General features: G+C 28.2%; 2 protein-coding genes across 3 annotated transcripts; both read right to left on the bottom strand.

Moving 5' to 3' along the window:
* Positions 1–3,189: 3,189 nt before the first annotated feature.
* Positions 3,190–3,973, bottom strand: LOC137812715 (Avr9/Cf-9 rapidly elicited protein). Its single transcript, XM_068614887.2, has one exon. It carries the CDS (start codon positions 3,845–3,847, stop codon positions 3,299–3,301), a length of 549 nt encoding a protein of 182 aa, XP_068470988.1. The 5' UTR covers positions 3,848–3,973; the 3' UTR covers positions 3,190–3,298.
* Positions 3,974–7,674: 3,701 nt separating this feature from the next.
* Positions 7,675–12,693, bottom strand: LOC137812719 (Transmembrane amino acid transporter family protein). Of its 2 annotated transcripts, XM_068614891.2 has the most exons (7): positions 12,525–12,693; positions 12,155–12,385; positions 10,576–10,673; positions 9,556–9,742; positions 8,989–9,119; positions 8,678–8,914; positions 7,675–8,256 (listed from the first exon to the last, which is right to left on the bottom strand). In XM_068614891.2, exons 1-7 carry the CDS (start codon positions 12,607–12,609, stop codon positions 7,867–7,869), a joined length of 1,359 nt encoding a protein of 452 aa, XP_068470992.1. In that variant the 5' UTR covers positions 12,610–12,693; the 3' UTR covers positions 7,675–7,866. The 2 variants fall into 2 exon arrangements, with proteins under 2 accessions (XP_068470992.1, XP_090155255.1); XM_090299129.1 differs by lacking the exons at positions 10,576–10,673; positions 12,155–12,385; positions 12,525–12,693 and adding an exon at positions 9,914–10,071.
* Between the last annotated feature and the right edge of the window lie 2,013 nt (positions 12,694–14,706).

Genomic DNA, 14,706 nt, shown 5'->3' with positions numbered 1-14,706 from the left:
TTTTCACCTCATTGTTTCCTTTGCATATTCAAGGGGTGTCTAAAAGATAAAAGGAAAATAAAAATAAAAGGAAAATAATAGTTTGACATTGTATATAATTTTTTATGTAATAAATTTAAAAATAAATATATATAATAAAGTATAAGTTTACAATTAAATAATATAAAAAAATATTTAAATAATAATATTGGGAGTTATAATGTGATTGTATAAAAATGTGGGTTTTAATATATCATTATCCAACATAAAATATTCTCATGTTTCCCCTTCTTAAATCGGTCTCTCTTTACCCTTTTTATAAGATCCTTCTTTATGAGTTATGTAGTTATGGAAAAGAAATTAAGGAGGTAAAAAAAATGACATGAGGCACAGCCTTGTCCAACAGATTTTTGTGAAAATAAAGAAATTGAGTTGTGAATGGGAATTAACATAGCAACAAACAGGAACCGAATTTTAGTTTGATTTGGGAGGTTGTATATTAATTCACATTAGAATCAACCTAAAATATGATTGAAGATGATTAGCACACCTAATCTTTGTTCATAAATTCGGCATGTGCTATTGCTTTTTCTTTCTAAGTCCACTTTTTATTAATTCATAGGTCCCATCAACAATGTTTTTTTATTTTTTATGTTATGATTGTTTAAAATGTATGAATGTATTATTAATATATAAACACTTCTATGATTTTGCGTTATTTTAAAAATTAAAAGTAACTAAATAATCAATATATTAAAATTATATTGCAAAAATATTAAAAATAACAAATCATTAATCTATATTTAGTTTATAAAAATAAGTTAAAAATACTTTATAGAATAGTTAGCCTCGTAGTTTTTTATAACATAAATCAGTTTAACGAAATCATTTATTAACTCATCCAAACAAGAGGTTTAATTAAAGTTATGAGCTGATTGAAACAAATTAAATGAAGGATAAACACGCTTTCTAAAGAATGTATTTAATGTGATATTTAGTTTAAATGGTTATTAATTACCTCCACCATAATATTTTGCCATGATTTAACATCATTTCATACGTATGAGACAAACTGGTATTGATCAGTAATTTTAAGGAGTTAAAATAATATATTTAAAAATTATATATTATCATTTATACAATAGAAATAAGTACATAATTCAATATAAATATAATTATATAAAAAAACCATTCAATTTTTTGAATTAATTAATAATCGAATCATAACGAAAATTGTGAAAGAAGTAATTACTAGATGATAAATTTAAAATAAATAAATTATAGTTAAAAATTAGTTATTAAAAACATGTAACATAAGATTCTATTTTATGTTATTAAAAAAAATATAGCTATTTAAATACTCATATTCAAAGCATTATCTGGATATAAAAAAATTGTATGAGAAAGAATAAAAACTCCAGTATGTCTTGAATTATGTCTTGTTTTGGATTGCGTTTACAGCTATGATTCATGTTTCAGTTTTAAGATTATTCATATTTTCGTGAAGGAAATGCATATGCGGATAAGTTGGTTAATTTATAATTTATTCATAGAGAATTATTTCATTGGTATAATAGGCTTTCATATCTAGTCTGCTCTTAGAATTCATTATGAATAAGTTATTAGAATTCATTATGAATAAGTATGGTATACTTATGTATTGTTACCACGTATGTTTTAGTTTAGTTCCATATATTTTGTATTTTTTTTAATAATTTTATGTTAATTCCTAATTTTATGTTGAGATATATATTGAAAAAATTGATAAAGATCCATAATTAATAAGAAAGAGAAAATTGAGAGTTTCACACATAACTTTATCATTCATTATAAAAGCTTTTAACGTATTAGTCTATTACAAGTTTTTGCTTTCATCTTTACTTTTCAAAAGAAATTCATTTATAACTTTATCTACCACTTGTCTGCCATTACTCCATCCAACTTTACTTATCTTTTTACATGTTTTCTCAAATTTTATTTTAAATAGCTTTTGAAATCATTTAACTTGATGGATTATTCATATAACGAAAACTTCATATTTGATATCATTGTGTGCAAATATTCGTCGGACCAAACCATCAAAGAAACTTAAAAAAACTTAAAAAAAACTATCAAAGAATAATATAATTGTATATGTGCATTTGTTTCTTATATCACAATTTTATTTTTTTTTCATTCTCATTTTTATTTTTCTTACTTTTTTTTATATATATAAATTTTTGAATGAATCACTAAAGTAATAACACAATGAATGTTAAAGATCTCATATCAACTAAAATTAAAATCAATTTACCGTATACAAGTGAAGAGAATCCTCACCTTATAAGTTAATTTTGTAAAAATAAATTATATTTTGATTCACTTTTTAATATAATATTAAAGTTTATCATAACGAAATTGTAAGAATTTATCATGTCACATGCTACCAATGATGTTTTATAATCTAAAAATTCATTTAATCTTTCTTGAAACTCTACTCAATTCATATAATAGAAAACTAATAAGTTGTTAAAGATAAAAAAAAAGCCATAGAATTTTTCTAAGAATGCAAAAGAGAAACAAAATTCTATTAGCCAAGATTGTCAAAACTACAAATTATATCTTCGTTTATCATCTAATCACCTATATAAACTATTATGAAAGAAAATCAATGGCCTAAATTGAATCGAATTGTTTTTTTTTCAAAGTCAAATCATATATACATTTCTAATAGATTTATAATACATTTGCCCATGCTTAGTTTATTTGTTTTATTTTTTTGACGAAATAACGTATTTATTACACATCTACCTCTTCTCTAATTCCATCACGATGAAATTGTCGTTTTGTACAAATAGTTCAAACTTGCAGTTGAATAATTGATTAACCATTCAGTAGTGCCCACCACCCATTCATCTAAAATCCAAATCAAAACCAAACGTATAAAATCATCTACACATAAAATCAACCATATTTTTTATACAACCACATTATAACATCAATATTATTATTTTAATATATTTTTTTATATAATTTAATTATAAATTTATCTTTTATTATATACGTTTATATAGATTAAGAAATATACAACTTCTAAATTTTTTGGCCGGTTGGAGCATTATTTTATTAACAATAATGACAAGTAGCTTAAACAACCAAGTTAAACATTCCTACGCGATCCCATAATTCAACGTTGCCTCGTAAAATAAAATTAAACAATTGCATCGCGAATTATCAAAACTTATAATATAATTAGCAGAAACCCAATATACACACGTTAATCGCTACGTTATTATGATGACATGAAATAACAATAACAATAATAACTACGATCATCATCTTAAGCACACGAAATACCGATGGCGGTGGTGGCCATGAACCTCTCCGAAGCTGTCTTTCTCACAAACGAAGCGATCTCCGGCGAAAGCACACCCACCTCAAATTCCGGCAGTTCGGGAATCGTGGAGAGAACGGGTTCGGATTTGTCGTAAACAACGTAGAAACGGTCTTTATTGGAATATCTTTCCGCCACTTGGAAAGTAGTATTGTTAGGGGTGGTGGCCCTGGAACAAGAACTAGAAGTCCTTAATTTGTTGCTGGACTTGAAAACAAACCGAAGGAGTCTGTGGAAGGTTCGAGAGATCTTGAAAGGCTTGTTGTTGGACATGATGGGAGGTTGAGGATGAAGTTGAAGCGAGAGACAACGTTCGGGTAAATGAGACATCGAAAGGGTTCTTCTGTTTTTCGGGGAATTCGCTATTGCCGTGTTCAGTTGCCGTTTCAAGGAGTTGAGCTCGAAGGAATCGTAGAGGCTGCTGCCACAATCCCAAACGTTTCCCTTCGAAACTTGGTTAGGGTTAAGCTTTTCTTCTCTCGATTTCTTCTCCATATGCTACAATTTTCTTAATTTTGGTGAGTGTTGGAACTATGTATATAGAAGGTTGTTATGTATGAGATATGGATGAGAAAATGGAGAGAGAGAGTGACGTTTGACCACTTTTATGTGATGTTTGGTGAAGGATGAAACCTTTAGTTATGACTTTGTGACCTACAAAGTAAGGGTTTTTGTTTTTGTAATAATCAAGGTTTCACTTCCCAAGGATGTTGACCACCGTTACCATTAAATCCGTGATGATACTATTCTTTTTTTCAATTTCTGTGCCAGAGTTGCTACATGCTTCATCTGCATTGGCCAAATAACTAAATCAATTAATTAAAAACAATTAAAAAAATAAATAAATGTGTACACACGATGATAAGTGGGCAAATATGGACACTGGGACGTGGAATAAAAGTGGCCCCTTGAAATCTTGAATCATGTGTGTGTCATGTCACATTCACACGCACATTATGGGATTGTGCACAACCATGGATTAATTAATTAATTAATTAATGGAACGAGTTTAGTTACTCAATAGAAAATTTCATTGAATTAATTAATGATCATGTGGGTGCATGTGGTGGCATTGCTCAACCATATGAAAAATCAACAATAAAGTATTTGGTTTTTTCATTGTTGGAGTGCTTCTCCATGAAGACAGGAATTATGATGATCCCTAGAAGCATCATTTTTTTAATCAACAAATTCATATCGTGAGTTTTAATGTTTAATAGTGTTGTTCGTTGTTTTGAAACACAAACTGTCCTACACCTGTTTGTGTGATAATGCATTTTCATCATAATTGGTTTCAAGTTTTCTGGAATTAGTTTGTCCCTAAAGGCATTAAATTAATAGTTTAGTTTCTTTATTATCGTTTTTGGTTTTCTTAGAATATGCATATATATGTATATTATCTTTAGTGGAATAATTTAGTTTTGATACACTATAAATGCATAAAGTTAATATGGAAGCTTGACCTAACAATGCTCTCACTTACTTTTAATTTGACGTATGAAAAAAAAGTAATAGCTTTCTACCTATTTTGTTAATTAAGAGAATACTAAGTTCAGGTATTTTTGTGGAGTTGAACTCTGAAATGCACAAGTTATTGAGTTAAGAAGGTTGAATACGCAATAACTAAAAACCATACGTGGAAAGATGCAAAACGCAGTTATGAGTTTCCAGGTGTATACAATAGATTCAGATTTTTGGGATAGAGAGTTGAAAGGAGATGATAAATTCGTAATAAATGTGGCATGGAAAGTAATAGTTATAATCTCAACAACTGTGTATGTGAATCAAAAACTTTATTTAATTGGAAGTTTGACTATTATCGGATAAATTCTGACAGGAAGTGCACTTGGCTAATTCTGAGTAAAAAAACTAAATACGTTGTGTACAGGTAGTAACAGGACGAAACCCATAGATTTTTTGGTATACGCAAATATATTAAGTAATATATTTTTAATTATTATCCAAACTTTAATTTAATTTAATAATAATAAATTTAAATTTTAACTATGAAATATAAACTATTTTTTTATACTAAAAATAATTAGTTGGGATTAAATTGAAAACATTTTAGAAATTAAAATTCTTTTGGTTTCTAAATTAGTTTCTATTATTGTTAAATGGTTTTTAAATTTGGATCTAATTAGCAACCAAGGTTTTTAATTCCAAATCTAAAAGCTAAATAATTGATAGTTAAAATATTGGTAGCTAATTAAATATCAATTTAGAAACCATTTAATAATAATAAAAATTATTTTTTTTTTTAATTTTTAAAATGGTTTATAATTTGTTACTATAGCAATTAATTATTTTTTTCTCTAAAACTGAATTCTATTTCATGTTTTTATGATAAATATATACATAATCACAATTTTAAAAAAATATTATTATGGTGTATTAATTATATTAAATATTTATACGAGAACAATCATATTTATGGAAATTTATTATAGAAGAAGTTTTTTTTTTTTTTAAATATTCAGTGTTCCTTCTCATCATTTCCGTTTACCTTTGTGACCCTCTTTTTAAATTGACTGTTATTTTGTGGAGGATAAAGTGGGATTTAAGCTTGGAGAGGAAATTCTAAAACTTAATGATAGTGATCTTAGTTAGTGGCGTTGATCTTGGTTAGTATATTGACTTTCTTAAGTCTCCCTTACTATCTTCAACATATGTAATTCCATTCATTTGACTCTCAATACCTTCCTGCCATACCTATATACTTATATTTCAATTACTTAAATAATTTAAAATACACAAATAATAAAAAATTACCAGGGATATTTTTTTATGTATGATGATGATCATTATTGAAAACCGTAACTAACATTGGCCGTAACATTAAATATTCAACTACTTAATTAAATAGCATAAATAGTTATTACTTCTGTCAACCAACAATGGTATTTAATTTGTGAGGAACTAATATTTTTACTAAACTTTTAACTCATGTTTAAACAATCTAACTTCAAAATTAAGGTTTGACCTAATTAAAATATGAAACTTAAAGTTACTAATTAATATTAGGTTATATATATATATATAAATAAATATGTACCCTTTTTTTTACCAGAATGTGTTTTACATTATCTTGTTGATCTTGTAATCTCCTTGTCTTGCTCTTCTCAAATCTTGGTTTGAATAAGAGATATTTGTAAAAAGTTATCAACTTTTAAGTTAATATTAAGCAGTTAAAATATTTAATGTTATCGAAAAACTCTTTTATTGAATAACTTTAACCTATTTATAAAAACAAGTTGTAAGATCATCGGTTTGGTTAAATAGTTAATAATTTATGGGTTTTTTTTAGATATATGCATATAAATATCTAACGTAATATTATAACATAAATCAAAAGATCTCAATCAATTAGTTTTAATCGTTCAATTAAGATAAAATTGTGATTGAAGACAAAAATATTAGAATTCGGTCCATATATAATGTACTATATTACATTATATAGAAGTGATCATCTAATACACACGGATGAAGTATATACTTATTTTTGACCACCTTGAATGTTTTAGATCGAAAATCGTCTATACTCTTATCTAATCTAAAACACAAGTGATGATATTATTCAAAACTTATTTGTATTATTATTACGACTTTTTATATTAATCTCGTTTGATCTATTTTACTTATTTATCGTTTTAGTTTCCAAGACTATATCGCTCCATACATAACCTTGGTCGGTTTTCTGGGCCAGCTACATATGCAATACACGCAAAGATATATACATGAATTATTTGCAAGTTATTAAAGTAGACACACTAACATGGGTTATTTAGAAGCTATTAAAGTACGCACATGTACACGAATTATTTATCGTCTATTAATGTTTAACTCATTCGCAAATACTTGAGTTTTTATTAAGCTTACACCATACATTTTGATAAATAAATAAAAAATCAAATCTAGCGTTTCACGAGTCAATTTTACATAATTTATGAATATAACTCAATCAATACTTACACCTCTATATCTCAAATTAAGATTCTGAATATTTTTTTTCTAAAACATGTTTGAATTAGATATTTTATAAAAAAAAGTAGTACTTATTTATTTTTCATAAATCCTTAGGAAATTTAAAAAAGTTAAAACAAAAAATGTAATGCAATAACTCTAATACTGATCAAAGTTTGAAATTAGCTATAACTTCTCAAAGATTTATTAGATTACATAATTGACAGTGTAAAGGCTTTTTACTTAAGATGATTTACAAGTTATTAACTTATAATGTGTCAATATTAAGCATTTTTTATTCAAGTTTTAAGCAACATTTTTTTAGTTTTTATGTGATAGATGAACTTGGAGCCTGGATAAAATAGATGCAACCTAACTCTGATTTCACTGGACTTGATACTATTTAAAACTGCGGTTTGGGCTTTAAACCACTACCCGGAATGGATTCTCTACAATCTATCTTCTTAAATTTCTGTTTGTTACTTTGAAATTTACAAGCTCTAATGAGATTAGTCTATATTACCTGTTTCACAAAAGGAAATAACATTTGGTCAATCCACAACATCACTGCTGAACAGCTTAAATTGATTTGCATCAAGAACCAATTTCCTTATGGAAGAGAATGCACCCATGATTCCAGCACCCGTGAACACCACTATAATTGAGACGTTGACCCAGTAAGTTAAGGATGATTTTGGAGGCTTGAATGTCATGTTGTACATAACCATTGGCAGAATGAAATCCAAAGGGATGAAACCAATAGCACCAACCACCCCGTTGATATCTCCAAAAAATGGCAACATGGCTGCCAAAACCCCACAGCATATCATGTAAATTGTTCGGAGAATAATGCGAGGAATCAGATTTCTTTTGGAAAACATCCCCTGCCTCACATCAGCTGATTTCTTCTCCATTATCTCATAAGCAACTTGAGAATAAACCTGACATATGTTGGGACAGACATTAAACCTTTGCTCGTGACAGTTTTGTTCATAGCATTTTGATTAGAACACCCTAGAAGGATAAGTTCGCTGACTTTTGTAATAACTACTTCAAATGCTTAACATGCTCCTTGACCACGATGTTTCCACCATGTAGTCAACCTCCACATGACAGCCAATTTTACAATATACAAAGAAAAGTTGACCGTGATATTAGTGATTTGAAACTATGTAATAATTTCTCTATATTTACAGAGGATTTTAACTAGTTGAGGGTGGATAATATATCAAGATTAAACTCTTTGTAGCCCCTAAAATAATCCTTCACAAGAAGGAAAAAAATCAAATAGAATTTTTCTCGTGATTACTTAATCCTAGCCAATTGCCCTTTCCATTTAGAGAGAAGTGTGTGTGAGCTTACCAGGCAAATGGCAAAGAGCTGAAGAAGAACAAAGACGATTGCAAGTCCAAGAACCCAAGTTGGGGCCAAAGAAGGTCCACTATCTGGTAGCAGACTCTTTAAAATGTTTGAGTTGGATTTGTTTCCAAATACCCAATATCCAGAAACTGCAGCAGAGTAGAAAGTCACAAAAATTGCTGTATAACACATAAGAAGGCCTTTTACCATCTTCCCAGTGGCAGGGGGCGCCAGAGTTGCCTGTATTCATAATGACATGGTCAATAAAACATCCAAACAAATTATTTAAACTTAGGAAGAGGAATATTAGGTACTTGTATCTCGGGTAATATGCCATTCCCAAATATTGCTGCAAGTATGGAGAGGGACGTGAAGGCACTGAAAACCCTTGCAGATTTCTTAGGTTCTAAAGAATAGTCCCTTGGAGGGGCATGCTCAGACGTACCTGCAACATGGTTGGAGTTTGTTAAATCATTGCAACATTTCATATAATCAGTAGAACTCCAGGTACCAAATTATGTCATTCATTCTATTTCAACATAGAATTGTCGACTTCATTACCCTTGAGCTTGTGAGAAATTATACATTCAGCAATGTTTTAGTTAAAATCTCTATTAGTAATTCCAATGCAGAGGGTCTGTATGTACAATTACATTGTAATGTATACCAAAAAGACATTGAGTTCATATTTGTAAACAACATAATTACACAGACCGGATGAGAATTTATTGTATGCTTAACTGAGATCACAGTTGGAAAAAAACAAGAGGGCTCCTAGTGAATTGAGTGAGAAGTATTTAGCACTAGTATTAATCCAACTGCAGAATTATGATTTGAAATGTTTGCACTTTGGAGTAAAAATGTAATCAAGGGAAAAATACCTGCATGAATACAGGCAACAACCACGAGGATGGTATAGCCAAGGGCGAAAAGTAGTGAACAAAAGTTGATGTGTCGCAGGGAATGGAAAGAAGGAAGTTGAGATAAAACTATCATCACCACTGTCACCATTGCTATAAAGTGGTACAATTTGAGGGATCCATGAACTGAAATATTGGAGTACATGATCTTCCATGACAAAAGACAAAGCAGTCAATTACTTTTTCAAAGTTAAAAATTAGAAAATAAAATAGTTTAATAGTTGACACAGATATTTAAGACTCCAAATCATTATATTCTCTTAAAGCAATACGCAGCAAAAGTAAAACATAATGCACAAAATAATTATCCTAGAGTTACCAGTCCAGGCCAAAATGCATATCATCATGACGTGTGAACAAAATTGCCTCCATGAACCAAAATTTCAATGTTTGAATGAGCAGAATGCGTGACTCAACAAATCACAATTATCTTCCTGTAGCATTTGCGCCACACCAACCTCCTTGTGTGAAAAAAGCAGTTCAATTATTTGCTATTATTGAATTTGTATCTTTCATTTTCTCTCTCTCTTCCTTCAATGAAACTTTGTTATTTTCACACTGACTACCCTCTTGGCCCTTTTCAGTTTGTCCCTATTCACTATAACTCAACACTTCGGCTAGAACAAACCATAGTTACGTTACGTTACGTAGAGTTTAAGTTCTGAGTGGAAATTTCCATGAGTACTCATCCTCTTAACACTCTCTATGGTACATTTTTTATATTGGAAGTGTGGATCAGTTCAACAACTTACGTATAAGTTAAGAACGCTCCCAAAAAACTCCAAAATAGTTCACGGCTTAAACGTTGTAACATCTAATCAATAAGTGAAAACTTCTTGAAAGGTTAGGCGTGAAAAAAGAGAGAATAAAAGAGCAATGAGATGGGAGGAAACTAAATTCACATGTACTATATAATTATAACCAGTTGCTTTCACTGGTGTAGTCTTTATAGTTTCTTTTATATAATAATAAATAAATAACCTGAAGGCATTCACCCGCAAGCAAGATTGCCCCAACGCCAACGCCAGTGTTGATTGCCGTTTGAATAAAGATTACAAAATAAAACATCCATCCTGACCCTGTAACAAGTTAATGCATGCTTTATAATCTTACCAAAAACAATAACAAAATACATAAATATAAACCTTCAATACACCTATCATGTAACCTAAGAAAATATAGCAAAAACTCGTCATACATTATTTTATTTTGATAAAAAAGAAAACAATTAAGTCGAGTAATAAAAAGATACATGTGTGTGTAATATACATATACATATATATGAATTTTAAAAGTCTTCCTACTTAAAGTACAAAAAAATAATATACACGAGAAATAGAATCAGAGTAGAATTTCGTGTAAAAAAGTTGTACGATACTATTATCTTGAATTTTCTGCTTTAATTTTATATAGAAATTTCATTTAGATCAAAACGATAAATATCTCACTAAACTAAATCTAGGATTGGGAACAAATTTGGGCCACATGTATCTTGTGAGCACAACAAATTTGTGTAAATTAGCCAGATAAAGCCCAAAATTTGGCAGCCGAATAAAAAAAAAGATAAACGAAAGGCATTGGAAAATACTAAAATAAGAAAGAAAAAAAAACATTTGATTGAAAACTCTCAAACTAAATGTGTGTTTAATAATAAATATTTCAACTTATACATCGCCGCGGTCAAATAACGTGTAAAAGTTATAATTATAATTGCTTATCATGTAAAATAACAATTATCTATATCATACCGTTAAATTAAATATATATTAATTATTTTTGAAAAAATTAATTAATTCTGTTAGAAAATATTAAATACATTGAAGGTAATAATTGGCAACATAATAAATTAAAATCAATGATAATTCTCTTTTTTAATGTCTTAAAATTCAATAAGAAATAGAAAAAATTAAATGAATGTAAGTGAAAAGAGATGGACAAATTGATTCAAATTAAGGAAAGAGCAGAAAGAATCAAGAAAAAAAATAAATATATATTCATATATAGAGAGAGAGATAAAGCATAATTTAGAGAAATGAATAAAAAAATTAATTAAAATAGTATATAGTTATTTTGAAAAGAAAAATGATAATTTGATAACTTTTTTAAAATAAATATATATAATAAAAAATAAATTTATAATTAAATGATATAAAAAGTATTAAAATAATAATATTAAAAAAATGGAGTTGTATCATTACTCTTTTAAAAATGTTTTACCTACAAAACTTCAGCCTCATAATGTCTCGTAAAATCCTTCAAACTTTTATCTTTTAACATCATTTTAAATTCGAAAACGTTTCTTTGACACTGATTTTTGAAAAGCAAATTTGTGACAAACCTCTCTGTCTATGAAGAAGAGTTTAGAAAAGAGAGTTACACTAGAAAAGCGTTTCTTTAAAAATTGATTGTGAAAAAGTCAACAAAGAGAATTATTAAGAAAGGAGAAAAAGCTCTGCAAGCAAGGAAAATGACTGAGGAACAATGAAGAGTTGGCCTCGACAAGATTGAACAAAACGAAGTAGACAAAAAAAGAAAAAAAAAGAGTAGAAAAACTAATCACCTAAAACATCAGCAGCTAGTTCTCGGAAACGAATGTGTCGGCGACCAGATTTTTCGCAGTAATCGAGAACTTTGGACATGAGGAAGTAGGAGTAGAAGGTAACCAGCCCCACCGTCGTAAGGCACAGGAATCCAAGTCCCCATCCTAATCCTCGGAACGCATAAGGCAGAGTCAGAATCGTTGGTCCAACGATAGCCGTCGTTAGGTGGAACCCCGCGTGCCACCACTCACCTGTCAATTGTTAAGTTCTCGGAGACTTTATAAGTCATGCATGAATATGAATGTGATGGCTACTTTCGTTTAACAGAAACCAAAACCATTTAAATTCATGAATTCTGATGTGAATGGTAGGTGAATCGGAGTTATTTACCTTTGGATTGGAGAACGAAAGCAGCTCCGCCGTCTTCATCCTTGTCGTGGCGGCTATGGATATCGGCTTTCGGTGGTTCCGCCATGGATGAACTGGCGCTGAGCTGTTAACTAAGGACGAAGGAGAATGAGAGTGAGTCGAGCGGGCGTATATATATATATATATATATATATTTATTTATTTATATTAGTCTTTAATTTTGTTTTGGGTACGCATTAAATAGTTTTCATTGTTAACAAAATTAGAAGAAGAACGATGATTTAAATATGTACTAATGTGCTGTTCACGATTTCTTAGTTTTTTTTATGATTTTTTAATACTCCTAATTAGGGAAAAAAATATTGGTTAAGAAAATAAAAGGAGAAAGTTTTATAAAAAAAATTAGAACGATGACTATACTTTATAGCTATGAAGTTCGGACACTCCTCTTAAATGACGTGTCGGTGTCCGACGATACTTGTATGACATCTGACTTCTGTAGGATATGTATCTGTGAAGTGTCTAATTCAAAAAAATATTTGTTAGATTTCTGACAATTCTAGTATGGTTTTAACATAATTTTAAAAAAGAAAAATACATTAATTTTCTCAAAATTCTGTCATTATGATTATAAAAATAATAAACAAATCCTGTCATGACAAACATCTTTCTGCTCCATAAAATAATCTGAAACATATGCATATAAATTTTTATTGTCAATTTATATAATTCATAATTATATAATATATAATCCTATATTTTAGAGATTTTACGTATCTCTTTTGTGTCTGTGTCGTATAATGCCCGTGTTAGTGTTTGTGCTCCATGCCATACAAAGATGTCTAATTGCATAAAGTATTTAGAGTTTTTATTTTCTTTTGAAAGCTAAAAATAGTTTTGTTCCGTAATTAAAAATGTAATTATCATTTCAAATTTTATATTAATTATATTCTATCCAATGTTTCTTTAATTTAATAACTCTACAACTAATAAGTAAAGTATTTAATGCTTAATTAATTGATATTAATTGATACTATAATGAAAACAAAAGAAAACCTTTGCTTTTTGCGAGTACATCGAAGTACGAAAGGGGTAAAATGAAGAGTTTATTTTTGTTAATAAAAGAATATATTTTTAGAATTATGGGTCCGGTCCCTCTTTAGCATGAATAATATGTCTTTTAAAATATTTATTATAAAATTGATCATTCTATCGTGTATAAAATTATATCAACATGTTAACAATTTTTACATTACTAATGTATTTAAATATAATTCTAGTAAAGAATCTTAAATATTTAAAAAAAGAAGGAAAAAAGTGTAATATAAGTGGTATTTTCAATGATTGAGGCGTATGAAAACTAGGTTCCACGCCTTCTTTCGTTTGCACTCTCATAAAGCATATTTGGACTTGTATTCTTGTGTACACACGGCATTCCACTTTTTAAGTGTTCAAGTGTGTCTTTTCATATAAAAAAAATGTTAAATAAACAAAATATATTTTTATTTTGTACAAATTTTATATATTTTGAAAATTTATAATAAAAAAATTATTAGAATAATTTATTGTTAATTTTTATGCAATAAATAAATTTTTAATATAAATTAAGATATTAAAATATTTTGATGACCGAATAAATTTTAAGTAATAACAAAATACTGATTTCACATTAATACAATGAAACGGAAAAACATATTTTATCCAAAATAAATTATTTTAATCCCAACATCAAGCATCAAGCCACCATGTCAGTTCTATCCAAATTTGAACATTTTTTTTCTTATTTCCTCATTTCAACTACTAATCAAACAATTACATAAATAATATAAAAGAAAATTTGTGAGGATTAGAAATGATGTCTAGGTTGCTTGTATTAAAAGAGTGAATTTGTGAGGATAATTTATTGAAATTTGTGAGTGATGTGATAGTTGTTAGAGAATTATAAATTATTTTAGAGAGATAAAATGTAAGTTTACAAAATTTATTAAAATTATTTAAATAATAAATTATGATATTTTTTTAAGATTTGAATTAATTAATTTTTTTTTAATATATAATATTCATAATTTTTCTAATATATTTATTATTTTATATAACTATATATATATGTTCTTATATTATAACTTATTTTATTATTTATAATTATATATTATTATTAATAGTATCTATATATATATATATAAATATCCACGTCAAAATATAA

The sequence above is a fragment of the Phaseolus vulgaris genome, chromosome 2, assembly GCF_051622355.1.
Source record: "Phaseolus vulgaris cultivar YP4 chromosome 2, ASM5162235v1, whole genome shotgun sequence".
Classification (NCBI taxonomy): domain Eukaryota; kingdom Viridiplantae; phylum Streptophyta; class Magnoliopsida; order Fabales; family Fabaceae; genus Phaseolus; species Phaseolus vulgaris.
This window is presented reverse-complemented; position numbering and strand designations above follow the sequence as displayed.

Coding starts and splice junctions, on each gene's coding strand:
- LOC137812715 (XM_068614887.2), bottom strand. CDS start 3,847: ATGGAGAAGAAATCGAGAGAAGAAAAGCTTAACCCTAACCAAGTTTCG.
- LOC137812719 (XM_068614891.2), bottom strand. CDS start 12,609: ATGGCGGAACCACCGAAAGCCGATATCCATAGCCGCCACGACAAGGAT. Junction 10,674..12,154: donor ACTAGCTGCTGATGTTTTAG/GTGATTAGTTTT, acceptor AACTTGTTACAG/GGTCAGGATGGATGTTTTAT. Junction 8,257..8,677: donor AGCTCTTTGCCATTTGCCTG/GTAAGCTCACAC, acceptor AACATATGTCAG/GTTTATTCTCAAGTTGCTTA.